The sequence below is a fragment of the Monodelphis domestica genome, chromosome 3, assembly GCF_027887165.1.
Source record: "Monodelphis domestica isolate mMonDom1 chromosome 3, mMonDom1.pri, whole genome shotgun sequence".
Taxonomy (NCBI): domain Eukaryota; kingdom Metazoa; phylum Chordata; class Mammalia; order Didelphimorphia; family Didelphidae; genus Monodelphis; species Monodelphis domestica.
In genome coordinates, this window is record NC_077229.1 from 43272604 (window position 1) to 43299050 (window position 26447).

The window sequence follows — 26447 nt, forward strand, 5'->3', positions numbered from 1 at the left end:
GCTCAGGGTCACATGAGGAGATTTGAACCCAAGGCCTCTCCCTTAGAGGCCAGGATTCTTTCTATTATACTACCTGGGGTCCTCAGAAAGCACCAAGTGCCCTCCTTTCACCTTAAAGAGGGAGAAACAGATCTAGAGAGGGTTAGACCCCTTTCTAAATTCAGGCGGAAAGTCCCAATCAGAGCCCGGAGCATCCCACCTCCATTTGGCCCCGCCTCCGGCTCAGCTTGATTCTGGTCACGCCCCTAGGTACTGTGGCCCCGCCCCGGCTCTGCTCTAGCTCCGCCTCCCTAGTGCTCCGGTCCCGACCCCCACCAGTCGCGTTCCCTAACGACAACAACGGCCGCTCGCGGGTGCGTACCCCTACCCCCCCACAAGCTCGCGAGAGAGGTAGGAGGAGAAGAGGGAGACTTTCAGGAGCTTGGGGGGAAGGGAGGAGGAGTGGAGGCTAGAGCAGAGGGTACTCACCTTTTCCAGGCGTTCTGCTCACGTGATCGCCCCTCCCCTCTACCCAGGCCCCGCCCCCTACCGTCACGTGCCCCTCGTCACGCCAGTGACAAGCGGACGGCGGCCGGGAGGCGGAAGTGGCAAGCGCTCTCGGCGCTCGCTTCCCGTCGGGCTCCAGAGGAGAAGCGAGCGCCCTAGGTAGCGCGGGGCCGGCGGTGGCAGCAGCGGCAGCGGCGGCAGCTGGGGCCCCGGCAGCTCGCCAGCCCGTGCGCCGGCGGCGGCGTGCGTCTCCGCCCTTCCCCCACAGTCCGGGAAAGGGCCCGCCCCGTCGCCCCCGGCCCAGCCGCGTCTTGTCCCCGCCTGAGCCGGTCGGGGCCCGCGCCCGGGCTGCGCCTGCCCGCCCTATGAGTGTGTCACTGGTTGTGATCCGACTGGAGCTCGCGGACCACTCGCCCCTGCCCGCCGGCTTCGGCTTCAGCGCGGCCGCCGGTGAGTGCCCCTGGGCTAGCCCGAGCGGACCCTCGGTCTCCCGACTGGGAAGGAGGGCGGCGGTGGGGCGGCGGCGCTGTGGGGGGGATGGGTAGCCGGCCTGGAGTGGGGGGCTAGGTCCCCAGGAGGAAGAGCCCCCCCCCTCCTGGCCGCCCGGCTCCTAAACGGGCGTTCTTCGAGTCGCCTTTAGGCTCCACCCACAAACAAGAAGGCGAGGGCCTTTTCCCCTCCCCCAAAGTGAGGTTCCGGGAACGCTGGGACCCCTTGCGGCCTCCGACGCGCCTCAGCCGCGGGACTGCCCCCAGAGACCCTCGAAATCTAAAGCCGGGTTAGAGACTGCTCAACCGCCAGCTTTTTTCATTATAGAGAGGAAAGAGCGAAGTCTTCCAGTGCTTTTGGAAGGGGAGGGGTTAATTGTCGAAGAGGAAGGCAAGTTCCGAAATCTGACACCGAGCCACCCTGGAAGGACCAGAGGGCGTTCCTGTCAGGCCCGGCTTGGAACTAGGGAGATGCACTTGGCAATCAGTTAATCAGTAAACATTTATTAAATTTATTTAGCTTCCCATACACCAGTCACTAAGCCCCAAGGGCACAAAAAAGAGACAAAACACGGTCCTTTGCCCTCCTGGAGCTTCCAAGTCCTGCGGGGGAAGGGTCAGCTAGAGGGCTTCAGTGGATAGAGCACCAGGCCTGGAGTTGGGAGGTCCTGAATTCAAATATGACCTCTTGACACTTCCTAGCTGTGTGACCCTGGGCAAGTGTATTGGCTAGCCCTTGCCCTTCTGTCTTAGAGTTGTTACTAAGACAGAAGGTAGGGATTTAAGAGAGTGAGAGGCAGTGTTAGGTGGTGCAAGTGTATAGAGTAATTTGAGTCAGAACACCCGAGTTCAAATTCAACCTCAGACATTTCCTAGCTGTGTGAATCCTGGCAAGTCTTTTAGCCCCAATCCCTAGCCCTTCTATTTTAGAATTGTTACTAAAACAGAAAATAAGTTTGTTTGTTTTTTAAATCAACAATCACCTATGAACACGTATATACAAAGCAAGCTATGTACAGGCTAAATGGGAAATAATTAAGAGGGAAGGTACTGGAATTAAGCAGATTTTATAATCTGCTATAATTGTCAAAGGTGTTTGCTATTCCCATGGAGATCCAATGTAGAGTCCAGGAGAAATCTCCTAGGGGAAGGTAGGATTATTTGAAGACTTCTGTTCTTGGATGACATTGTAGTGCTTGCATCAAGCCCCAGAACATTAGAGAGCCTCCTGAATGAGACCCCCAAACTTCAGGATTTTGGCATAGAAAAACTTAGTTGATAAGAGATGCTTACTTTCTAGACTGCATTCTTCTAGATGGTCAACCTATAGTGCTTATCTATCAGTTGATGTACCTTGGACAGATTTTGTATGTACATATTAAATTGAGCCCAGATCTAAGTAAGAAAAGAGCAGGATGGAATATCACATTTGGGGAGTGATATGGTTCTTCTAATGACCTTAATTTTTTTCCCCATATGAAAGGTGTATCTTATTAATCCCAATATTGTGCTGGTATTATGACCAAGAAATGTAGATGATGCTGTCTCTGAAAGATTAAAAATTAATATTACTAAGAGGGCGGAGAAGAGACTCAGTATGATGAGTAGTAGGTTGCAATACTTTACAAAGAAATAATTAGCAAGAATTGGAGTAATTTTTTTAAAGGGTATACAGATCGATAGTACATGCTTTACTGTTGCTTTTAGATGTTGGGAGAAATCAAGGAAGGAAGACTCATAGCACATTGAGAGATCTCTTACAGCATACTTAGAGAAGGATATGAATAGGATTTATACTGTACTAATAGGCATAGGCAGGTCGTGATCATCAGTGAAGGGACCACCCATATCATGAAGATCACCAGTAGTATTTAAATTCAATGGAACAAGCCTTAGTTGAGAATGATAAAATATATTTACAGGATTATTTTGAGGATCAAATGAATTAATGTATGTGAAAGTTTGAAAACCATAAACACATCTTATTTTAGGACAGATTTTTTGATGTGGTACTTTACATCACAAATTCAAGCCTTGACCTTACTAATTAAAAAAAAAAAACTTTAAAGAATTGAGACAGTTGACAGATGTTAACTTGGGCTCTGTATAACCTCATTTGGTACCTCTTTCTTGTGACTGGTTTCTTCTAGAAGTTCATGTCATTAAAATAGATTTGTAAATGTTTATAGGTAATTAAATACTTATCCCTTCCTCTTCTCCCTCCCCATCCCAGACTGGTAAAGAAAGTGAAAAGGTGATTTCCTGAATTCTTTAATAATATAGAAGCTGATGGGGGGGGGGGGGAGGAAAAGAATATGATTTTTGTCTCCAATGAATAATGTTTGGAAATGATCAAGTAAAAAAAATAATATAGAAGCTGCACAGTTATTCCTCATATCTGCTTGTTTTTTTTTAATGGCATGAGGAGAAGTTTGTTTTGCAATTTGGACAGTCGCTATGAGATGCTAATTAGTTTTGTTTTTCTTAGTTAGGGAAATGTCTGATGAAGAAATCAAAGAAAAGACACTAGCTTCAGCTAAGGCACATTTAGAAGGGAAGGCACCAGTGGAGAAGGCAGCAATTATACACCAACATCTTGGCCGGCGAGAAATGACAGATATGATCATTGAAACCATAAAATCTAACCCAGGTAAGTTTTTCGAAAGTCTTAAATCTCTTCAAGTGTTTTATGCATCTGATAGCTGTTCAATAAGCTTATTATTTCAGTCTCTTATAAATACTTGCCTTTATTTCTTCTGCTTAATATGACATATGGTGGGTAGGTCCTAATTTAATCTCATCTTATGCTTTTTAAATGAATCCTAACAAATTACGAAAGTCATTTTATTGAAAGGGTAGAGAAACTACCTCACAGTTGAATGACAAACTACTAGTCAGTACAAATAAACTTGTTATCCATTCCCATTGTTTTGCTGACATAATCCATTTAAAGGATCAATCCAACGATTGATACTGAAACTCAAAATGGCCAAAACTGATAGGTCTAATTTTGAAACATATTAGCCATGAGCAAATGACTCTTATAAAAGATCTATATAGAGGTGTCTCCTGAAAAGTTTAAAGTCCTTTGAATTTATCAAAAGTGTTGATTTCATTTTTTAAAGGGCAAATAGAAATTACAATTTTTTAAGTTAGGGTTCATTTCTTTTGTACACATATTTGATTATTTGTGAATTTTATTCAAATTGTAATATATTGAGTTTTCCCTGTCAGCTATAATCATTAAAACCATAAAAATTAACTAAGGCATGGTTTCTAAAAGACTGAAAAATCTTTTAGGAAGTTATATTTGATATTTCTAATATCTATTAGCCTATGTGAAATAGGAATCCTTGAACATAATTAGCCTCCTAATGCATTTTATAACCTAAAAACTTTTGATTTGTGAAAGATGAGATGAAAGCTACAATGGAAGAAAGAAAGTCTTCAGAGGCATCCTCCTCTCCTGAGAAAAGTAGAAATGCAGATCACAGTAAAGAAATTGCTCCAGATTCTCCCTCTAAGCAACTTCCGGACCAGATTTCATTCTTCAGTGGAAACCCATCAGTTGAAATAGTTCATGGTATAATGCACCTGTACAAAACAAAGTAAGAAAAGCCTTCTTCCTTCTGAATTGGACTAGTGCAAGAGAATACCAGTGAAGCTTAGGTGGTTGGGAGCCTGGTTTCTGGGCTCTTGGCTCTTAGGGACCAGATATGAAAATGGAGTCCATGGAACTTTGGAGAAAGGGATGACATTTATTTAGTGCTGCCTCCTTGGTGATTCTTTGTTTTATATGGTAGGGTTGATTTGATGGAGAGATGAGGTATTTTTCTTTCTTAGTAGAGTTTCCAATAGTGTTAATTTAGGGATAGATACTTCAAAGGGAGCTCTTTGGGAAGAGTATTATTAACACCAATAATAGAATTCCACAGAGAATCTCTCATCTTATTTTCAGCAATTTCAGCTTCTTCTATCATCTGACTTTTTGCTAAAGCTGCCAAAAGTTAAATATAGTAGTTCATCTGCTTTTCCAACTTCTACCTCTGATAGAGTAACTACCAACCAGTGCAGTAAAGTAAATCAAAAACAGGTTGCTGGAGAAAAAAGTGATAGGGAAGCAAATTGTTTAGAGGATCCACAAAGTGGATTATTAGCATTTAATAACTGACCAGTTGACTCTATGAAATAAAACCTCCTGACTTAGTAGCTAGGCCATCCTGATACTCTGGTGCCTGTCAGGATCCCACCAAGAGAAACATGAAACTAAGCCAGCTCTTGAATGCTGTTTTGGTAGTTTTAACAATTGATCCATGGCAACTAAAGTGAAGTACCATTTCAAAATTAATTAAAATGTAGAATGGTGTATTCTATTCTATACTGTGTTAATTGTAGCTGGGTTAATAATTCCTGTGATCTTCAGGAAAATTAAAAGGCATTAGGTACATGTTCTTACAGTTTTGAATCTGTTCTAATGTTCAGAGCTCTGCTTTCCTTCTCCTTCTCTTCCCCCTTCCCACAGCTGGGCTTCTGGATGAATCAGATGATTTTTTAAAAAAGTGATGAATATTTTCCCAGTGCAAGTATATGACCTGTCTTTTAACTAAAGAGGTTGAGAATTTCCAGTGGGCAAATGGTATGGAAACCATAAAGCTTGTTAGGCTATGCAGAATAAGACAAATGTTCATTTACCCTGCCTATCTGTGTTGTCAATAAAGTAGTTGATTAGTGATATATCCTTTTTTACATTCTGTTATCTTGACCTTAAAATGACATTGTTTCATTTGTGTTGTCTCAGTTTACCATGGCTTCTCTATTCAAGACAGTTTCATTGTTTTCTCTTTAGTAAGATGACCTCTTTAAAAGAAGATGTCCGACGCAGTGCTATGCTGTGTGTCCTCACAGTCCCAGCTACAATGACCAGCCATGACCTCATGAAGTTTGTGGCCCCTTTTAATGAAGTCATTGAACACATGAAAATAATCAGAGACTCTACTCCAAACCAGTATATGGTGCTGATAAAGTTCAGTGCACAGGTATGAATTAAGATATTAAAGTCTCCTTTGTTGCACAAACTGCATGACTTGATTCTAGCAGTGTGGAAACAGAAACTTTTCACTTAAAATAGTTGAATACATATTTCTCTGGATATAACTGAGACTGTTGTTATAAACAATTCTATTTACATTTCCAATAATGTGAACATTATTGGAATTCCTACTCTCCCCACCCCTCCCCAAAATGGTGACTTATAGTAGTTTTCATTTAGTAATAATTTCAGTAGAACAACAATCCCTAACCTTTTTGAAGTTGCAATACTGTTTTTCTTTTTCCCCATACTTCTTTGCCTCTCCTAAAAAAGTGCTAAGGCACATCATTTTAAAATTAGTTTTTAAATGGGAAAGATGAGTGTCATGATGCCTTTTGAGATTACTGAGCTGTTTCCAAATTGAGGTTCAGATGTTGATATTGCTATAGAAGAATCCTGAGAAACTTGAAAAAAAGAATGGCCCATTTTTTCTCCCATTCTTAAAAAGATGATGCTATCAGGTGAAAGAAGAAGCTCCAGAAATTCAGTTCAGTGCTAGATGAATTGAATTAAAGGTGTATGTTATTATGCTATTAATTTGAAAGAAGAATTTATAAAAAACATTTAGAATTCAGTCTGAAAATTGAATTACTTTCACTTTTTCATCGCTGTGCCCATCATATTTTGTTTAAGTCAGGCTAAAATGGTTTGAAATGCTGTTCTGTCAGAGGAATTCCTTCATATTAACTGTAAAAGTCCTCCCTAAATTTGCCCTAATTTTAAATGGAATCCAGACTAGCTGGATGTTTCTTCAGTGATATAGGCCTTGGTCTCTAACTTAACAAAAATGTGTAGGTGGGAAGGCATAAATGCCACCTCAGGTATGCAGGCTTGCCACCACCCTACTTCCTCTCTAAAGGAATGCAAGATTGATAACAGCAGCAACAACCATATTGGGTACAGGGAAAATTGAGGGGGAGAAGGCTGTGTTTTCTACATGCTTCTGCAACAGTGACGTCAAATTCAAATAGAATCATATTCTTGCCATCTGCATGCTGACTTATAAAACCATAAATTTACCTTATCTGTTCTGTATTGTATTTTTATTCATTTTGTTAAACATTTCCCACTTAATATATTAAAATATAATTGTATTAAAACAATTCAGGCCCAAATTCTAGTTTGACCCCTGCTCTTACAACATTATCACTGTGAGACACACTTGCACCACAGACCTTAGTGTACACATCCTATCCATGTTAGACATACTTCACAAGTGAAAAATAAAACACATGGGTCTCAGCTATCAAAGATCAAAAGTTTAGACGTTATAAGGCTAAGAATATTAAACCAAGTATTTTCACTATATGTCCAAAGTCCTTTAAAAATTATTGAGGAACTTCACAAATATTGTTCCAGTGGTATCTTAAAACTCTTTTTAAGTTCCTTCTGGAAGGAGCAGGATGAAGATGTGGGGAATGACAACTATTATGTAGGATTTAGGTCAGACTTTGTTTATCTTAATGACTATTAATTCACTGATCATAATGGCCACTTAACCATCAAGTTATTTGACCTGGGGCTAACAGCACAAAAAACAGATTCTTTGTTTTCAAGTTCCATAAGATCAATGTTGGGCAAATGGGAAAAGGATGTGAATGGACTCCCAAAAAAGCATATTTCAAAAGGATTATGTCTTGTCTCTAAAAATACTAAAGTTACCAAACTTATGCTCTTGATAAACTAAAGCTATCTAGTCTTTTTGTGATTCTTTTGGCAAATATTTCCATGTAATCAATTACTTTTCTTTGTACATGGACATAACTATTCATCTACCTGGATTGTGCTTTGAGTCATTTTTGGAGTAGATATTTGCTTTCTGAAGCAGTCCATCCATCTAGACCTTCTTGCAACAATGCCCTATGCTTATTTGGCTAAGTTTAGGGATTTAGTCCAAGGTCAGGGAAAAGTGTGAAGTTTAACTGGTCCTTGTGAAGATTAAGTCCATGAACTTGGTACCATTAGTTCTGTATTCTCACCAACTGATAACATCTGACATTGCTAGAATGAACATTATATATATTGCTCTAAACTCCTGGTTTGTGTAATAGGCTCTTCCTTGAAGCATTAGCAATCTTACTTTGAGCACTGAGTACTCCACTCACTTCATAAAGTTCACAGTTATGTCATTTATAGCATTTCTCAGAAATTAGTATAAATGAACTCTTATTTTCTTCTTCAGGTTCACTTTTTTATTCTTAAATTTCTCCTTCCATCTTTTATTACTAATAGAGCTACTTTGTACTTTTTCTAAACCCAGGTGAAATTTTTCTTTTCCTTGACTTTATTCTGTAGGCCATGTGGACAGGTGTATTTTCTCTGACTCAATTTTAATATCTTGATTGATGTTTGTTAAATATAATCAAGTGAGCCAAGTAGCTGAAGAATAATCAACTATCAGCTTCACATTTTAAGGTGTTATTGCTGTATTGCTCAGAACTTTGGGGAATTGACTTTATAGGTGAGGAATTTATAACTCATCCAGGCATGTGAAGAGAATTTTAAATTTATTCACACTGATAATTCCCCCCCCCCCCCAAAAAAAAAAAAAGCATGATAGGGCAGAGTTTGACAGCCTTTTTCCACATTAACACACTTAGACCTCTCTAGAAGGCCTTTATGACGGAAACTCTAGAGGAGATCACTTGGACCTGCTGGACCCTAGAACAAACAGGGTGTTCCCCAACATAAACAGCATCATATCTCCTTGGGATAGAATCATATTACAATAAATCTCCCTTCTCGTTACTAACTCAGAAATGATAAGCTATTTTTTAATAGTAAAAGAGCCATTTGAGAAGACACTTTTTCAGTTGTCTTTAGAGATGTCTAAAATTTATGAACTGTCTTTTGTGATAGAAGTCTTTTTTAAAGAGACTTAATGTTTATAATTGTTGAATAGGACAGAGAAATCCCCATCTTGATTATTTCATGCCCAATATCTTTGCCCTTTTTCTTTTCCTTTGTTGAAGAATTCAGGCTTGAATGGTGTTGACAGACATGAGGAGTGATGTGAGGGGTGTTTGTGCCTTGTCCCAGCAGCAGTCTACCAGTCTGACCAAGTGGTTCAGAGAAGCTGGCACGTGTATCTAGGTACCTAATATGCTGCCCCTAATTTCTCTAAACAAGAATTAGTTACCTTAATATGCTTCTTTTTGATAATACATTCCAAGAAAAAGCTATGGCTGTTATAAAATGAAAGGAGCCTTTTAAAGTCTTTTCTTTATAGTATCAGTGTAATATAGAATTCTGCTATTAAAATCTTTTTTTTTTTAACCCTTACCTTTTGTCTTGGAGTCAATACTGTGTATTGGCTCCAAGGCAGAAGAGTGGTAAGGGCTAGGCAATGGGGGTCAAGTGACTTGCCCAGGGTCACACAGCTAGGAAGTGGCTGAGGCCGGATTTGAACCTAAAAGCCTGGCTCTCAATCCACTGAGCCACCCAGCTGCCCCCTGCTATTAAAATCTTACAGAGTTTATAATTAAAAAGTACTTTTCCCATTTTCTGAGATGTGAGAATAATACATTAAATGTGAAGCTGATAGCTGATAATTCTTCAGCTACTTGACTCTCTTGATTATATTTGACAGACATCAATCAAAATATTAAAATTGAATTTCATCCTTAATAAAGTATTAAAAACACTCTAAAAACTTTCTAATGCTCTAAGAAAAAGGAGTACTGAGAACTTTGAGATAAGACATCTCTTTGTTTCCCAAAGATCTTGAGAATCTTTCTTTTGAATCTATGTAGGTTCTCTGTGGTGATCAATTGCATGATGTTTCCTGTTGCTATAAAGGGCTTTGACAAAACAGAAGGTATCTTAAGTTGGTAGTGCTGGTAGGCCTACTTCCTGTGTTTAGATTTGTACCTTTGTCCAAACTTTGCTGACCCTACACTTTGGAAGATGAGGCAGCATCTAGATGAGTACAGCTCTTTGAACTGATATTAAAAGACCTTTCTCTTTTTTTTTTTTGAGTAGAGTCATCTATTCTTTATCTTCTAAGACCAGACCAAAAGGCAGTGTCTTATCTATACAAACATACCATCATGCCATTTAAAAGATGTGCCGTTAGGAAAGAAGGCAGACTTTTAATCCTTGTAGCAGCTTTATGCATGAGCCAAAAGATTTGTCTTTTCTTTCCACTGGTCTTTATTCCCTAAAAACTTTGGAGAATCACTTATTTTATCGGTTATCTAAACTTGGGGCCTTTTAACCATCATATTCAATATTGAGCATTCAGTTTTGATGATGAGATCTTTATGTGACAGCCCGTTTGGGGATATATTTTGCTTGCTCAAAAGAAAGTGAAGTTTTTTTTTCCTTTGTTCCACTTGCACTGATGCCTTTCCCTCTGACATGAATGTCAACATTTTTTAATAGAGCTCATCTTAAGCATTCATTAGTTCTGATTTTGCTCTAGCCTTTGCAAAAAGAGATTTACGTTTCATCTTCTGTGAAAATGCTGACTAAGGGGGGAAATGATATCAAGGTGGGAAATTGACTGTTGCCAGTTGAATATCAAAGTCCAAATAGCTGTCAGCTTTCTGCATTTCAATACTTGCCACCTCAAGTAGAAAGCTACTTTTTGGCCCTGAAATCATTGTGAGCATGTGGGATATCAACCTTCAAAGGTTCATATATATGGAGGTACCTCTAGATTGTCTGTTTTTAGTGGGTTAGTTTTTCTAAATAAAAGTATTGAAAATGTCTTCCTGAAAATGCATATACCTTGGATGTAGAGGAAATGTCATTTCCTCTGACTAACTTGTTTCTTTTTTCCCCTCTTTTTGTACGTAGGCTGATGCTGATAGTTTTTATATGGCATGTAATGGTCGACAATTTAATTCAATAGAAGAAGATGTTTGCCAGTTGGTGTATGTAGAGAGGGCAGAAGTAGTAAAATCGGAAGATGTAAGTTTGAAGGATTTTCCTGTTTTAAGATTTCTAGAAGTGCCCATGAGAAGCAATGTGATGCAAAGAAAAGAACATTCATAATAACACTGGAATCTGAAGACTTGGGAGCAAGTCATTTTGCCTTTTGAGCCACTATTTTCATCATACATAAAATGGGAATAATACTTACATTATAGGAGTGTCATAAGGGAAAAGATTACATAAATATTAAATTGTTATATATGTGTTTATATTAGTAAATTAGGTTGTACAAATACATCACCCGTAACAGAATAATTATGTTAAGTCATTATAAATGTTGATCAAAGTGAAGCTGACAGTTAAATTTGAAGTGGTTTTGGAATCACCTCTGAATCTTCTTCCCATAGCTACATACCTAGTATATGCAATTTTGAAAGCAAGCTCCCGAGATTGCTTGCTATTATAACAATTAAAATTAGTTTCTCTGCTAAAAGTATTATATTTTTAGAGGTTTATTAAAGATTATTAGAATTAAGAAATACAAAATAAGGAAAGCACTTGCAACCTACATCTTGCCTGCTAGGTAGAGAGCCAAGTGTGCCTAGAAGCGGAAGCCGAGAGAGCAAGTAGGTGGTACAGTCAATTTAAATACCCATTTTGTTCACTGCCCAGGTGGGTATCTCCGGTGAGATTTTAGGGAATTCTGGGAACTACCAAGGACTTCTGGGAATTGAAGTCTGGGGTTCAAATCTCCATTTTTACACTATCTGGCAAAGTTCTTTGCCCCAGTTGATTGTCACTTACGATGAATTTAGTTGCATTGTATTCTATATATACATTATTCCAAAGTTTAGTATGTAATATTCTTTATCTTGCATTAGTTTTGATTGAAGTAAAATCTTTAGATTGATGTATTGTTAGTTTGAGAATAAATTCTGAGCCTCATGTGAGAAAATTTTTCCTCTGAATAAAATAGACTTATGGGCCTGCTATGAAATAATTAAATATTAAACTTTGAGAGGCTTTTAAAAATGCTTCTGGAAATGTAAAGTGATTTTTCATCATGAACTATGTTTTAAAAGTCTATGCAATTGTTTATTTGATTGGCTTGTTGTCAGGTAAATAATAGATAAATGCCAATTTAGTCTTTGGACTAGTCAAGCTTGGTAACTGTTACTATAGCATGGAAAATATTGAGTTTAAAAGATCAGTTTGCCTATGAACTTGCATTTGATGGTGCTACTTTTAATGGGTACTTTTTCTAAATCAAAGTGTTCCGTATTTTGTTCTTATTCCCTGATCCATGTCTTTGTGGAATTTAGAGCTAAAAGGTTGGTGTGCTTTTGGCTGGAAACTTTTATAAAGAATTTAAATTTACTAGTTACTAGCAGTGTGTTCATTTTGCTTTGCCATTTTAACTCCTAATTTGTTGAAATGAAAAGTGGTAATTACATTTCTACTTTGTATCCAGGGTGCCAGCCTCCCAGTGATGGACCTGACTGAGCTCCCCAAATGTACAGTGTGCTTAGAAAGGATGGATGAGTCTGTGAATGGGATACTTACCACATTATGCAACCATAGTTTTCATAGCCAGTGTCTACAACGCTGGGATGATACTACGTAAGTATGATGGCTTTGTTTGGTTTTTTGCTCTAAATATGTGATAAGCCTCTTTGGAATTAAAAAAAAAAAATCATACTCATGTTCAGTTTTCCAAATCAAGAGTGGTGCTAAGCAGATGTCATTGTCTTCTTCCCTTTTCTTTCTTTCCTTCCACCATTCCTGAGAATATTCAGCATTCTTGGACCAAACTCTCTTTAGCAACATTGAGTTTGGGTCCTGGGCCCTTAGATGAAGTTTTTTCAGTACCTCTTGAGTTATTCCTTTCTCTCATTCACCAGAAGTTAAATGACAGATTTTGAAGCTCTCATTTATATGATCTAGGCCCTGACCAAGGTTTGTTCCAGAACTGTGCTTGCCATCTAACTAACATTGTTGGCTTATTAATAAATTCCAAATTTCTCATCAGTAAAGCAGCAGCTACCTGATTGCCATTTTAGTCTGTTGTGAATGTTAGGAGTTATCAAGCAAACGATTTGATTTAAGATTCTTACTTGTAAAGCTTCAGATTTATCAGGTTAGATTGCCTCAAAAGACAATCTAGCAAGCAGTCTGCCAGTTGCCTATCAAAACTGCTGAAGAGCCTGTTTATTAGGAGACTTAGCTCTCTGCCTATATAGCAGCCTAACTACACCCTGGACCTTCTGTAGTATGATCTGGCAAAGAGTTCTTTTTCATCTCTGTAGTAGCATCAGCCTTTCAGTTGTCAAGTGTCACTTTGAGGATTTAGAGATAGACGGGATTATCTAGTCTTAACTCCTCCTTTTAACAGTCAAAAATATTCATAGGTTGTCATTTATAAAGGAGCCAGGGGGCGCCACAATGCACAGAGCACCAGGCCCAGAGTCAGGAAATTTTGATGAGTCCAAATTTCACTTCAGACACTTAACTAGCCCTGTGATTTTGTGAAAGAATAGTATTTACCACCTAAGAGAAAAAGATGAGGTAATGGTTGAAATACACTGTGCAAGTTATATTAAGTGCTAGTGGTTATTTATTAACACCCTAAGAATCAGTAACCTCAAATATTAAACAAATTTGATGGATTGTCTCAAATTCTGACTTGTAGACATCTCTCTATTGGTCTTGAACTCTAGAAAGAAACTTGAGAGGAATATGATCTAGGCTTCTCCCTCATTCTTCTTCCCACTGTTATTAACAAAGTTGTCATATCAAGATCTTATATTTTTTGCATTATGTCCTTGAGATAAACAGTTTCCTTACTTGTAATTGCAAATTGAGCATTTTCCTTTGTATTATATTTGAAAAGTAATTTATCTGAGGAAAAGGAGGTTATCAGTCTCTTTTATCTAATCTGAAACATGTTTCTTTATCTTCCTCTGTCTTCTGCTGATTACCCTGATAGGTGTCCTGTTTGCAGATACTGTCAAACACCAGAACCTGTAGAAGAAAATAAATGTTTTGAGTGTGGAGTACAGGAAGTAAGTAATGGATTTTGAAAATGTAATAAATTCATTTTGACTTACCTGGGAGTATTCTTTGTTGGATGCAGTTAATTCTATTTAGTTCCTGTGAGCTGTATTGATCCTTTAGGGGTCTGCACTAATATCTTTTTTAGGGATCAAACAGGAAATATAACATCGTATCTCATTTCTAATCTGCTTCTAATTCTGCTGTGACTTGTGGTTTTTATCTGTTATCTTTAATTGACATGTACTTAATATTGGTTAAATTTTATTGTAGTTGGGCTCTGACTATACCTTTTTGGATTACTTAACACATTTTTTGCTTAGTTCACCTTTTGTAGTTACTTAACACCTTTTTGTGGTTTAAATGGGTAGATGTACTTCAAATACTGAGTTAGCACCTTTTGGGGATTAAAGTCTAAAAATAGATTGTGGATTACAATTCAATCTTCCCAATAAAGGAAGAGCTAAGTATATTCATTGTTACAATCAGGGGACAGCTAAATCCAATCTCCATGTATTATTCTGAAACTTCACTCTTGCTATTTCTGTAGTCAAAAAAACAAATTGGAAAATCATTTATCATTAAAACTGTTCATTGGTTCCTGGGTCTCAAAAATACATTTGCTCTGAACTCTTGAAGGTAGAAACCAAAGTAGTCCTGTGTATCTCTTACTGTATCTGCTGCTACAGCTTACAAATTTAATTAGTTACTTAACCTAATGACTACCTTCCTGATTTGTTGACAGAATCTCTGGATTTGTTTGATATGTGGCCATATAGGATGTGGGCGATATGTTAGTCGGCATGCTTACAAGCACTTTGAAGAAACACAGCACACATATGCAATGCAACTGACCAATCACCGAGTCTGGGATTATGCTGGAGGTATGAGGTCCCCCTACTGTCACTTGGACCAGCATTGTCCTGTACATTTTCTTAGGGCAGGCATCTTCTCAGCTTTGCAATTTTCCTTTACTTATAGAAACTTGTACTGCTAATTGCTACAAACATTGTTCTCTCCTGGCATAGCAGTTTTAACATGTTCAGTCTCCCTATGAATAGCTTGGTAATTACATCCCTACAACTGCCAAACCTCTCACTGATGAAACTGCCTTTTTTGAGCAGAATATTGCAAACCCAATTATTTAAATATTTTCAAAGAAAAGTTTTCTTTTTGTGACTTAAATTTATAGAGACCCATTTCTGTCTAAGAAAACTGTCTTGATTTTTTTCCTTTAGATAATTATGTTCATCGATTGGTTGCAAGTAAAACTGATGGAAAGATAGTACAGTATGAGTGTGAGGGTGATACTTGTCAAGAGGAGAAAATAGATGCCTTACAGTTAGAGGTAAAGTACTTTAGATCTTGAAAACAATGCTCATTTTGCTGTTTAATACTTGAAATACTCTTTGGACTTGAAATTTGTCTTGTTTACCAAGATTTAATCAGCCTTTAACCTTAAAAATGACTCTACCTGAGCCAAATGACCTAAAGGAGTTGCTTCTTAAAAACAATTGGCTGATTTAGCATGTGTTGTAAGTGTTCTGTAACTATATATAGAATGCTATAGAAAAGTGGGCTATTTAATTTTTTTCTCCAGTTATTATTAGGTGATTCTAAAGTCAAAAGCTGATAATACTGGGGGGCTTTTTGGTTCAGAAACAATTGAAGAAATATTCTTCATATTACTGTGGAAAATAATTCAGTGGATCCAGAATTTCATTAGAGTGGGTATACCCACTCACAGTATTCATGAAACCCCTTCAACACCCTTTTATCCTTTTAATGCTAGTACATTGTATTACCTAGAGAGCTAAGCATTCTTCACCTTCCTGACCTTCCTGCTTTGATGCCTCATCTGGATATGGAAGGCACATTGACTTCCTGAAGGCTAGGCCAGCCTAGTGGTCATATCAGGCTATATATGAAAGCTCCCAGTATGGATTTATGGATGTTCTGGATGTCTTTATGACAGCAGATGAGACTCATGATTAGTTTGGTTACAAGATAATGTTTTGGTGGTTTAGTTTTTTGCTGTAGCAACTGGAGGAAAACTATTTGTTAAATTATATAGGTTATCTGCTTCAGTGGACAGGACAAGTTCCTGGTTTAAATGACAAGTCCTGAAATGATCAATGTCCCTTTTGTCCTGCCCCTCTATTAACCCTCACAAACAGCTCTTCTAAATGGTTATAGAACAGTGGTGTATTATATACTCTTTCTCTTGTGAATTGCTTGATTTAATATTCTAGCCTACTTTAAGTTCTTGGGCATTTATTAAAAACCTAATGTGTGCTAGGTGCTAAGCTGAACTGTGAGGATATAGTACATTTTTGAGGGTCTCTGCCCTCAAAGTCTCTGTTGAGTTACCATTTATTCACAGAGAAGTTACAAAATAAATAGTCCAAATGGAGTGGAGGAAGCCACTAACAACTGAAGGAAATCAGGAAAGTCTGTGTGCGAGAAGTGACATTCTGTTTGAATCTTGAAAGAATTCCAGAAGGACAGTGGGAAAGCATTCCAGGCATGAGGACGGCTTGTGCAAAAGTGTGGAGATAGGAGCTGGAATGTTGTGTACAAAGAACAGCAAATGGGCTAGTTTGACTGGGAGAGGAGAGAGTTGTAGAATCAACCTAGAAATATAGATTGAGTCAGACTGAGAAGGGCTTTAAAGGCCAGATAGGAGTTTGTATTTTATCATAGAAGCAATAAGAAACTGTAGAAGTGAAGGGAGACATTGTCAGAGCTTGGTTTTAGGATTATCAATGGGGCAGCTGTATGGAGGATAGTTTAGAGAGGGGAGAGCCCAAGTGCAAGGAGGCCAATTGGGATATTATCATGATAGTTCAAGCACAAGAGAGGCTGATGGCCTACAGAAGAGTGGTGTCTGTGTCAGTCAGAAAATGAGCCTACATTTATTAAATGCCTCCTTGTTACCAAGCAGTTTTCTAAGCACTACAGAAACAAAAAGGCAGAAACACAATCCCTGCCCTCAATAAGTTCATATTCTATTGAAGGCATATAAATGACTATGGATACAACACATATTCAGAATAGATGGAAAGATGGAACATAACCTGAGACTGAGAAGATGAGATTTGAGCCTCAATCTTGAAGGAAACCAAAGAAGTGAATGGACAATGGGCAGGTACCAAGTTGGGAGGTGGAATGGCATGATCCAAGAAGAGCAGATAAGACCAGGGTGGCTCCTTCATGGAGTTAGGTAGAAGCAACCTGAAAAGGTAGCAGGAGGTTCCATTGTGAAGGGCTTTACATGTCCCAGAGAACTATCAGTGTGGAGGTGATAAAACAGCGGCATTTGGAAGGAGGAAGGGCATACATGGTCGACCCAAGAATATTGATTCTATCCATTAGGTAAAGGATAGATTGGAGTAGGGAGAAACTTTAGTCAGGCAGACCAATCAAAAAGCTACTATTAGCTGGGCATGTTGACATACACCAGAACTACTATGGTGATAACAATGTAATTCAAAAGAACAACTACAAAGAATCTTTTAAAATTACACAAAGAAGAGATAAGAGAAGCCAACATTTTTTTTACAAGTAGAGATCCACAAGCGTGGAATGTTCAATATAATGGCAGAACTTTCTAACTTTTTCATGAATTTTATGCAAATTTTCCTCTTTTAAAAAAAAATATTTTTGGAAATCTAGGCAATGTTAAAATAAAATATATCAATACAATCAATTTTTTAAAAAAATCTTAACAGTTGGTGTACAACCTACCTTTCCAGACTTGTACAGACTGTTAAACTGTCCTTCTCCCTGTTCCTTACCCTCAACAAGCCAAGTCTTTTTTTCTGTACCTTCACACTGGTTGTACTCTGTGCCTAAAATCTACTCTCTCCTTACCTCAACCCCTGAAAATCCCTACTTTCCTTAATATCTCAATTCAAGCACCTTATTCTACGTAAAGCCTTTCCTTTAAGGTTCCACTTGCACATGCAATCCACACACACACACACATATGCACATGTATATACACATCCCCTGCCAATTCCCTCCTAACCCTAATTAGATTGATGGTAAGAAAATCAAATCTTACTATGCTTAGAATTTTTATACTACTTGGAGTATTGCAGAGAAAAATTACAAAATAGTTAATTCAGCTAGATTGTTTTTTCTTATAAGCATAATCATTATCACATAGATCAGCTTCAAAAGGCGTCTTACAAATGTCATTAATTTGGTAGTAAGCTTGGGGGAAGAGAGATTCTTGATGTGGAAATCCCCTAATAGAGCTCAGCCAGTCTTTTCTTTTTTATAAAGAGAAAAGAGAGATACCTTTAAAAGAGGAAAATGAGGAGGCAGCTGGGTAGCTCAGTGGATTGAGAGCCAGACCTAGAAATAGGAAGTCCTAGGTTCAAATCTGGCCTCAGACACTTCCTAGCTGCCTGACCCTGGGCAAGTCACTTCACCCCCATTGCCTAGCCCTTACCACTCTTCTGCCTTGGAACCAATATTCAGTATTGATTCTAAGACGGAAGGTGAGGATTTTTTAAAAAATAAATAAGATACTGAGAGCTTGTGGTTTGCCCATGGTCACATAGCAGGAACTTGAACTACTGACAGAGATGCCAATTGAACTATTTCATGTTGCCTTTTACTGCTTTTACATTAAGATGATTTAAATTTTATGTTGATGGCCTATGTGACATACCTGACACTTCATATATACTATTTGGTGGGGCAGTGCTCAGTGGATTGAGAGCCAAGTCTGGTGGGGAGGCGGGTTCTGGTTTTAAAGCCTGGCCTCAGATGCATTCTAGCAGTGTGACCTCTGGGCAGTCACTTAACTCCCATTGCCTAGTCCTTACCACTGTTCTGCCTTGGAACCTATACTGAGTATTGATTCTAAGAAGGTAAGGTTGTTGTTTTTTTTTTTAATTGGAGTCAAGTCCAGCTTATTTAGAATGGCAGACACAACCAACATAAAATGTCATGACTTTTATTCTTAGATTTCTGTATAATTGTTTTTGGTTCTGCTTTCTAATGGATTTCAGTAACTTGTCAACAATTGTCTCATATCTATTCTTTCTGGTTCTAGTACTCTTATTTACTAACGAGCCAGCTAGAATCTCAGCGAATCTACTGGGAAAACAAGATAGTTCGGATAGAAAAGGATACTGCTGAGGAAGTGAGTCTCCTTGTTTGGTAATGGGGAAATAACATTTTGGTCTCTGACACTGTTGGGGGGTGAGAAGGGCAGGGCAGGGGAGGAGGGAGTGGAAGGAAAAATTTAAGGAGATAAATTCTAAAATCTTTTCCTTCCCTATCTGCTATCCAAAGAAAAGTGTTTTTCCTGTTAGGTGGAAGCATTTGAATCAACCAAATGGTTTAGCAACCTGAAGGTAGCTAATGTTCAGAGTTGATCATAGTTCCTCAGAACATACACTGGTGTTGTGTATGCTCCATTTTAATTTGACAGACATACTAGAATTTCAGAAATTTACTGTGTGCCTTATTAGCAGACAGTATTTTCCTGAGGGGTTCAGTTCAGTAAACATCTGTTAAGCACTGCTATGCATGAGGCACTCTGGGAAAAGAGGATGAAAGGAAATGGGTTCCAAGACAATGTTTAGGGGACTGATTCTTGACCTTTTATGTTTTCCACATTCTCACAAAATGGCCTGGGTAGCATATTCTTTTAAAACAAATTAAAATCATTTTGAACAATTTTGTAATCTTCCTTGTGAAAAGTAGAGTCATGCTTGATATTGCAAAACCAGAGCAGAGAACCATTTTTTAGTTGGATTAGCCCTTCTCAGACCTCAGGATCCACGGTGCAGTCTGTCTGCTTGGGCCAGGTGTCATCTGAGCCTTGGATTACCCACTTCTTTTTCCTCTGTGAAAAAGGAGCCAGAGCTGGTGAGCTCCTAATAGACTCAAGCTCAAATTGGTGCTGCCACAGCCACATCTTTCATAAGAGAAAAAGGAAAAAATATTTTAATCTTCCTAGTAAGAGAAATGTACAGTGCTAAGGATTTCTAAATTACAAAATATCTCATATTCTTTGGAGATGTATAGATTGTGATATAGTAGAAAGGAATAAATGTACTCTCTCTCTTCAAGGGACTTTGGTTGTTGATATTTCCTCTGCTACTTGCTAGTGCTTTCTCCCACTTCAAGTAATGTCAGATTATACCAATTTGTATGTCTTCACAATAATTCATCCCTGAACCCATTCTCAAAGCCTCTCTGGGTTGGTAAAATTAGCCATAGCTTGTGTTCATCTGAAATAGCCTGGGAAGAGTCCAGCACCAATCTCCTCTCCACACTAAGTAAGACATTAAAGTACCACACCCTTTCAATAATCGCTGAAAATCAACTGCTTCCATTCAAACTACCATGAAAACTGACCTTGACAGAGCCAACAGTCAACCTAATGGCAATTTTAGTAATTACTAAAGAGAGAATGGAAACTACTCTGCAAACTTGATTATAAGTTTTATGGTGACAAACCCTGGGTTTGCAACCTAAGATGTTTAAGCAAACAAATCATAAAGGTCATCTCATGGTGTAGTGTACGCTTCAGGATTCTTTTGGATTAGTTGCTTGGTAGAAATGACACAACAAATAAAGAGGCCAGTTCAGACAAAAACTGGGAAATGAGGCCTTTTTTACCATAGGGCCTGTTGTGGAAAACCTTGGCTATCAGTATGAATTTTGATTTTTCTGCTCTCTATATATGCTTCTTGATTAATGAGGAGTTGGTTTTTGAGACAAATTATCTGGCCCTTTCCCTCCCCTTTATTTTGTCTATTTTTTGATATTTTTACTGGCCTTTACTTAGAAATTCAAGCTGAGAATTTGCTATGAGAAAGGGTAAAACTGAAATCAGTTGCCTTTCTTGTTCCATCAAATCATTTAATTGGTTTTGGAGGGAGTTTTTGTTTTTGTTAATTTCTAGGAAAAGTAACTGCCAAAATTTAACTGAATTTAAAGGAATTTGTTCAGTTAATACAATAGCAACAATATTGTTAAGACAAATAATTTTGAAAGACTTAAGAGCTCTGAACAACAAAAGGACCTTTCAGATGGACACAAAGGAGTATAAAAGGATTGCCTGGCTATAGTCATACAGCTCTTTTCTACAGTATACTTGAAGAGAAGCAAAGGAGGAGGGTAGGTAGGAACAATCCAATTTTGAAATTTGGCAAATTGATAGAACAGGAGGGCAGGATCAATTTATTTTTTTATTTATATTTCATTTCCTCATTGGTTATTGTAATAGCATTTCCAGGGAGCATGGGGTTTATTGAGAAGTGTTAGATAAAGAATAGGTTAAATTCCAAAAGAGATCAAAGAGGAAAAATATATATGCAAAAATATTTATGACAGCTCTTTCTGTTGACTAAGAATTTAAAACTAGGAGGATGCCTATAATTTGGGGAATGGTTGAACAAATTATGATATATAAATGTAATGGAATATTATTATGCCATAAGAAAAATTAAAAGATGATTTTAGAGAAACTTGGGGATACTTCTATGAACTGATGTGAAGTTAATAAGTGAGCAGAACCAGAACAGTTTATACCATAACATCAAAAGGGTAAAAATGAACAGTTTTGAATAGTAATCAACCATGAGTCTAAAGGACTGATAATGAAGAATGTTGTCCAGAAAGCAGAGGGGTAATGGACTGATATGCAGAATGAAACACCTATTTTTGACATGGCCAATGTGGATGGGAATTGGTTTTGTCATGCTTTTTGTTGCAAGAGGTTTTGATTTTTGTTTGGGAGAGTGGTAAATGGAACAGGAAAAAAATTGATGATTTGGGGGAGGAGGGTAGTTAAAAACAGGTTAAGATGTCAACCCATCTCTGTGGTCATTTAATTGTTCAAAGTCTAAAAGCTGTCACCGAAAATAATAACTGTTAATGACAAGTTTATAGGACTTTGACCTGCCTGAAGTGGAGATATGATGTGTTTGTGCTTTCAGATTAACAACATGAAGACTAAATTTAAAGAAACCATTGAGAAATGTGATACTCTGGAGCACAGACTCAATGATCTCCTAAAAGAAAAGCAATCCGTGGAAAGGAAGTATGTATATGATTCTGAATTCTTTAAGTAACAAAACCCCAAGTAATGAGATAATTGCCACAGCAGTTATGGGAGCATTGTCATTATTATAAAATAATGTTAATGCTTAGAAAAATGTTTTCATCATTAGCTTTTCTTGGTCTGGTATATTCTTTCCCCTTTATATAATACCCGCCTGCTTTTGAACTTCCTGTTGAGTGGGAAATAAGGTATTTATCTTAAAAGGTCAGAATACTTTAAAGGATATTATGAAACATACTTCCCTCTTCTCTTGATGGCAGTATGATTGAGATGTGTTAACACAGTCTTCCCTTTGTGCCTCCAGGGACTAATTTCTCTTTTTCCATAGTTAGCTATTCTTAGGAACATATGGATAGTTAGATGGAGTCATCCTAGGATATAGAGTAAAGAGGGCTCTTCCAAGACAGAGTCAGTGTACCTTAAAGGGGGGAAAAAGTTCTTAAAGGTAATGAATGCTGAGGGTCAGAACATAACCTACTACAGGTATTTGGGAAGAAAGGTGTTGCTGAGTTGAAGTAATTTTCCTGGGTTTTCGGGGGGCAGTTATTTATCTCCTGTGCCCTGTGAGAAGCAGGTACATGGGAACACTCAGCTGCTGACAGAACTACTGGAAAGTAGTCATTTCTGCTGGGTAGGTTGTGCCTTAGCTATAACATGCTCTTGCATTTTCTAATCAGTATACTTTAAAAAAAATGTTCTAAAGAATCTGTGAGTCAGTTCCTGTGATACTTTACGTGTGTTAGCTAGAGAGCAAAAGTACTACTTAGAGATTCTTGTTCTTTCGAACAGTAGTGATATGTTCTCCTTCACTAAGGTGGGAGAACTGCCTCCTAAAGATCCCCGGGAGCCTTGACCATGGCTCTGTAGAATGGAGAGAGAAATACACCAGCCGGTAGAAAATATGCCTTTGTGTTGCTTTGTTTTTTGAAAGGTGCACCCAACTGAATGTAAAACTAGCCAAACTTTCCACTGAGCTCAAAGAGGAACAAGAAATGAACAAGTGTTTACGAGCTAATCAAGTCCTCCTTCAAAACAAGCTGAAGGAGGAGGAGAAAGTTCTAAAGGAAACTTGTGATCAGAAGGACATGCAGATCACAGAGATCCAGGAGCAGCTGCGGGATGTCATGTTCTACCTAGAAGCCCAGCAGAAAATCAATCACCTGCCAGCTGAGACACGGCAGGAAATCCAGGAGGGACAGATCAACATTGCCATGGCCTCTGCAGCAAGCTCCCCTTCGGTCGGAGGTACAGGGAAGCTGCCCTCCAGAAAGGGCCGGGGCAAGAGGGGCAAGTGAGCCTCTTGTAAGCAAGCACTTGGGGCTAAGACAGTGGCCCCTGTCACCAGGAGGTTGTCAGGGGTCCCCAGCTCAATGTGAGGTTGGTTACTGAATAAGTAAGTACACCAAGTGAGGATCAACATGAAATTGTTTGGATCATTTTTTCCTAGCGTGTTGTTTAATGAGTTATAGAGGTTTATGACCAGGACAGCTAATGGGAATTGGCAGTATTTAAAAGGGTTTTTCTTTAAACTGTTCTAGTTAGCTAACTTCTGACATGTTTTAATGACCATTTTGCCTTCCAGATTTACCCAAAACTAACTCTTATGTTTTAGATATACTTATTGAGTTGGCATGTTTCACACTTAAGTCCTGGGGGGTCAGTTTTTGATAATAAGGAAAAGTTTGAACCTCAGTGAAAGTTTCCTAGGCACAGGAACACCAAAGGACCCTTAGGAGCAGTAGCAGCTGCAAAGGTCAAGAAAATAGGCACGTTTAAGGCAGGAAAGGCCATTCAGTCGTTCCAGAAACATTTGTCAGAAGTTGTCCTATTGGACATTGATGAGCATAACTCCCTTCTATCAAATATCATTGATGTATGTGCCCTTCTAGAGAGGAATGAGAAGGTCATCCTCTTAAAGAAAAGTTGTGAATCAGGCAGAGATGCACCTAACTGGAGCATCTTCTCCAGTTCTAGGTGTAACCAGGAAGAAACAAAAAAAAAACCCAACAACAAAATGGGCAGAACACACACACTACGGACACAGTAACAGCATTTCCACTTTGTTTTGGATTTATTTTATTTCATTATGACTCTTAAAGTTTGAAGGTTTAATGGTCATTGCCTTCATAAGTGCTCTCGCTCCAATGGATTGGACCTAGAGCCAAATAAAGTGACTGAATGAAACAGCCCAGTTAGGTGGAGGGATATGGTGTGCCTATCCTGCCAGCTGTGCTTTCTGCCGAGGTCAGTGCAGATTTAGTATTCATATAAGTTACATTCCATGTTCAGCTAGAGGCAAAAATAAATGTCAGGAGGAAAGAAAAATCTCCAAAGATTAAATTGCACCTGAACTAGAAAATGGGGATTTTGACATAGTCCCTTTTCAAGTGGTGATTTCTTTTGTTATTTCCCAGCAGCGGGTCAGCTATTTAATCTAGACTCTCCAACTATAATGTGACTTGGGATACAGTGTTGACCCTCAGCCTTTAACCTTGAGTAAAATGAGCAGAGTAGATTACACAGCAAGTATTGTGAGGTCCTGAATTTTTTAATGCAACAGTTAATCAGTTTGTCTCCAAATTATCACATTTCAGAATTTTATTTTAAGAATCTCATCTGCACTTTGTTAGTGCACCAACTGCATCTTTCCCCTCTGTTCTTCTAACTTGCTGCAGCAGCATCTCTGAGGAACTTTCTCACGTTCATGAATGATCTTAAACATTCTCAATCCTTCCCTTGTGTAGACCAACTAGACAAGTTGACTTGGCCTTAGGTACAGACCTATCTTAAAACAGAGTCAGATTCTCTCTCCTATAGAAATTCTATTTTATTTAAGATATATTTTTACACTAGCTGGAATCCTGCTTTTGGCCAAGAGCTTGTGTTGCATGTTTGACCTTACAGAAGCTGGAATAGTGATCTAATTAAGAGAATTAGAATTAGTTTACGTGTGTAGTATCCTTTCTTCAGGCTCACCACACCATAAAATAAGAAAATAACCAGGTGGGAAAGCAGTGATTTTTTTTTTCCCAGAAGGGGTAGAACTAAATAATAATATGAAAGCCTATACCAGGGAAATAAAACTTCATTAAAGGTAATAATTGGAGGGAAAGATGTTTATCAAGGTAGATAACATAAAGTCTTAACTAGACAAAAGTATATTTTTAAAAATTGTTTGTTTTGAAATTCATGTATTTTGAATTTAACTTGAGTTTCACGGTGGGGAGGGAGGGAGTGGAGAAGGGGGGGATTCTGCTACTGCATTTTCCAAGATGGAAATGGGCCACTTACCATCCCCACACTACCTTGGATGGGGAAATTGCATTAAAATTGCTCAACTTTGGAATTACTTTTGTCTGGGTGTGATTTTTGTATTAATGAATTGAAAACTGATTAAATATGCCATTCATTAATATTCTGGGAAAGTATTACTGGCCTGGATTCAAGAGCCACCCTTAGCCCCTGATTCCTGAGCTGTAAAAGACAAGTGAAGGAATTGGCTTCTGAATACTCTTAAGTTATTCAGTCACTTAGACAACAGACAGGCCAAAAAACAATTCCTCTTGGGACTAGAGCCTCTCCCCCCTTTGTTGTCAAAGAATGTGTCAGTAGTGTGCTTGTTCACTGACAAGACATACGGTGTGGGCTGGACCCTTTGAGGTGTATGGAGACATCCCATGCCCGTCATGCTTTTTTCCTCACAGAACACCCTGGGTCATCTGCAAAGCAGACAAGGTAAAAATAGGACATGGTGCCAACAAGCATTTATTAAGCTCCTGCTGTTTCAGGGGCTGCAGTCATAAGGATTATAAAACCATCCCTGCCCCTCAAGGAGCATACATTTTTGTGGGGAGATGTGTCCTGAAATAGCTAAATAAATATATGATAGTTTGATGAAAAGGAAGCAAGCACTAACAACCAAGTGTCTTAGAAAATTAGAAAAGACTTCACAGAGCACATTGACTTTCACCATCAACATGAGGGCCTGGTCTCCTTGGCTTCCACTCCTTCCCTGAAGAGCTCCAGATATACAGTTCAAAGGTGGGCAGATCTCAGTAATTCTCCAGAGATCTAGGCATTGACCACAGAAGTATGTGCTATAAGTGTTCCTGATTAGATGCCTGAAATAGATGCAGGATTCACTAGCTACCTGGCACTATGGGGCCTTCTCAGTCTTCACTGTCACTATCACCTTGGCCTCAGAGACTCATGTGGAGGGAACCCGCCTGGGATATGGTCATGGTAATAATGGGAAGGGAAGGTCACTGACCATGGATAAGGCTCTGGCCTGGGAACAAGGGAAATAGAGGCATATTTCCGATCTCAGACATTTGCAAGCTTGTGCCCCTATGTAAGTTAGCAA

At 38.6% G+C, this 26447-nt stretch overlaps 2 protein-coding genes across 7 annotated transcripts in view; one reads left to right on the forward strand and one right to left on the reverse strand.

Annotated features, from left to right (window-relative positions):
• The window catches only part of ACAD10 (acyl-CoA dehydrogenase family member 10), a 64028-nt gene extending 63486 nt beyond the window's left edge, over positions 1-542 (reverse strand). For 3 of the 5 annotated variants that reach the window (XM_016432403.2, XM_016432405.2, XM_056821744.1), the window contains exon 1: positions 469-542. The gene's annotated coding sequence lies outside the window, so the exon portion shown is untranslated. Of the gene's footprint in view, positions 1-199; positions 299-468 lie in introns of those variants that run through there. The other 2 variants (XM_056821745.1, XM_016432404.2) reach the window with 1 other exon arrangement.
• Positions 543-557: 15 nt separating this feature from the next.
• BRAP (BRCA1 associated protein) lies at positions 558-25433 on the forward strand. 2 transcript variants are annotated; one of them, XM_007507891.3, is made up of 12 exons: positions 558-936; positions 3463-3624; positions 4387-4582; positions 5821-6010; positions 10864-10977; positions 12413-12561; positions 13928-14003; positions 14738-14876; positions 15231-15340; positions 19061-19150; positions 21960-22063; positions 23016-25433. In XM_007507891.3, exons 1-12 carry the CDS (start codon positions 852-854, stop codon positions 23377-23379), a joined length of 1779 nt encoding a protein of 592 aa, XP_007507953.2. In that variant the 5' UTR covers positions 558-851; the 3' UTR covers positions 23380-25433. The 2 variants fall into 2 exon arrangements, with proteins under 2 accessions (XP_007507953.2, XP_056677724.1); XM_056821746.1 differs by lacking the exon at positions 19061-19150.
• The last annotated feature ends 1014 nt before the right edge of the window (positions 25434-26447 follow it).

What these genes read in the sequence shown, in the direction of transcription:
- BRAP (XM_007507891.3), top strand. Translation starts at nt 852, where the DNA reads ATGAGTGTGTCACTGGTTGTGATCCGACTGGAGCTCGCGGACCACTCG. An exon ending in CGGCTTCAGCGCGGCCGCCG is followed by an intron (nt 937 to 3,462) that starts GTGAGTGCCCCT and finishes TGTTTTTCTTAG; the next exon opens with TTAGGGAAATGTCTGATGAA. An exon ending in AAGCAATCCGTGGAAAGGAA is followed by an intron (nt 22,064 to 23,015) that starts GTATGTATATGA and finishes GTTTTTTGAAAG; the next exon opens with GTGCACCCAACTGAATGTAA.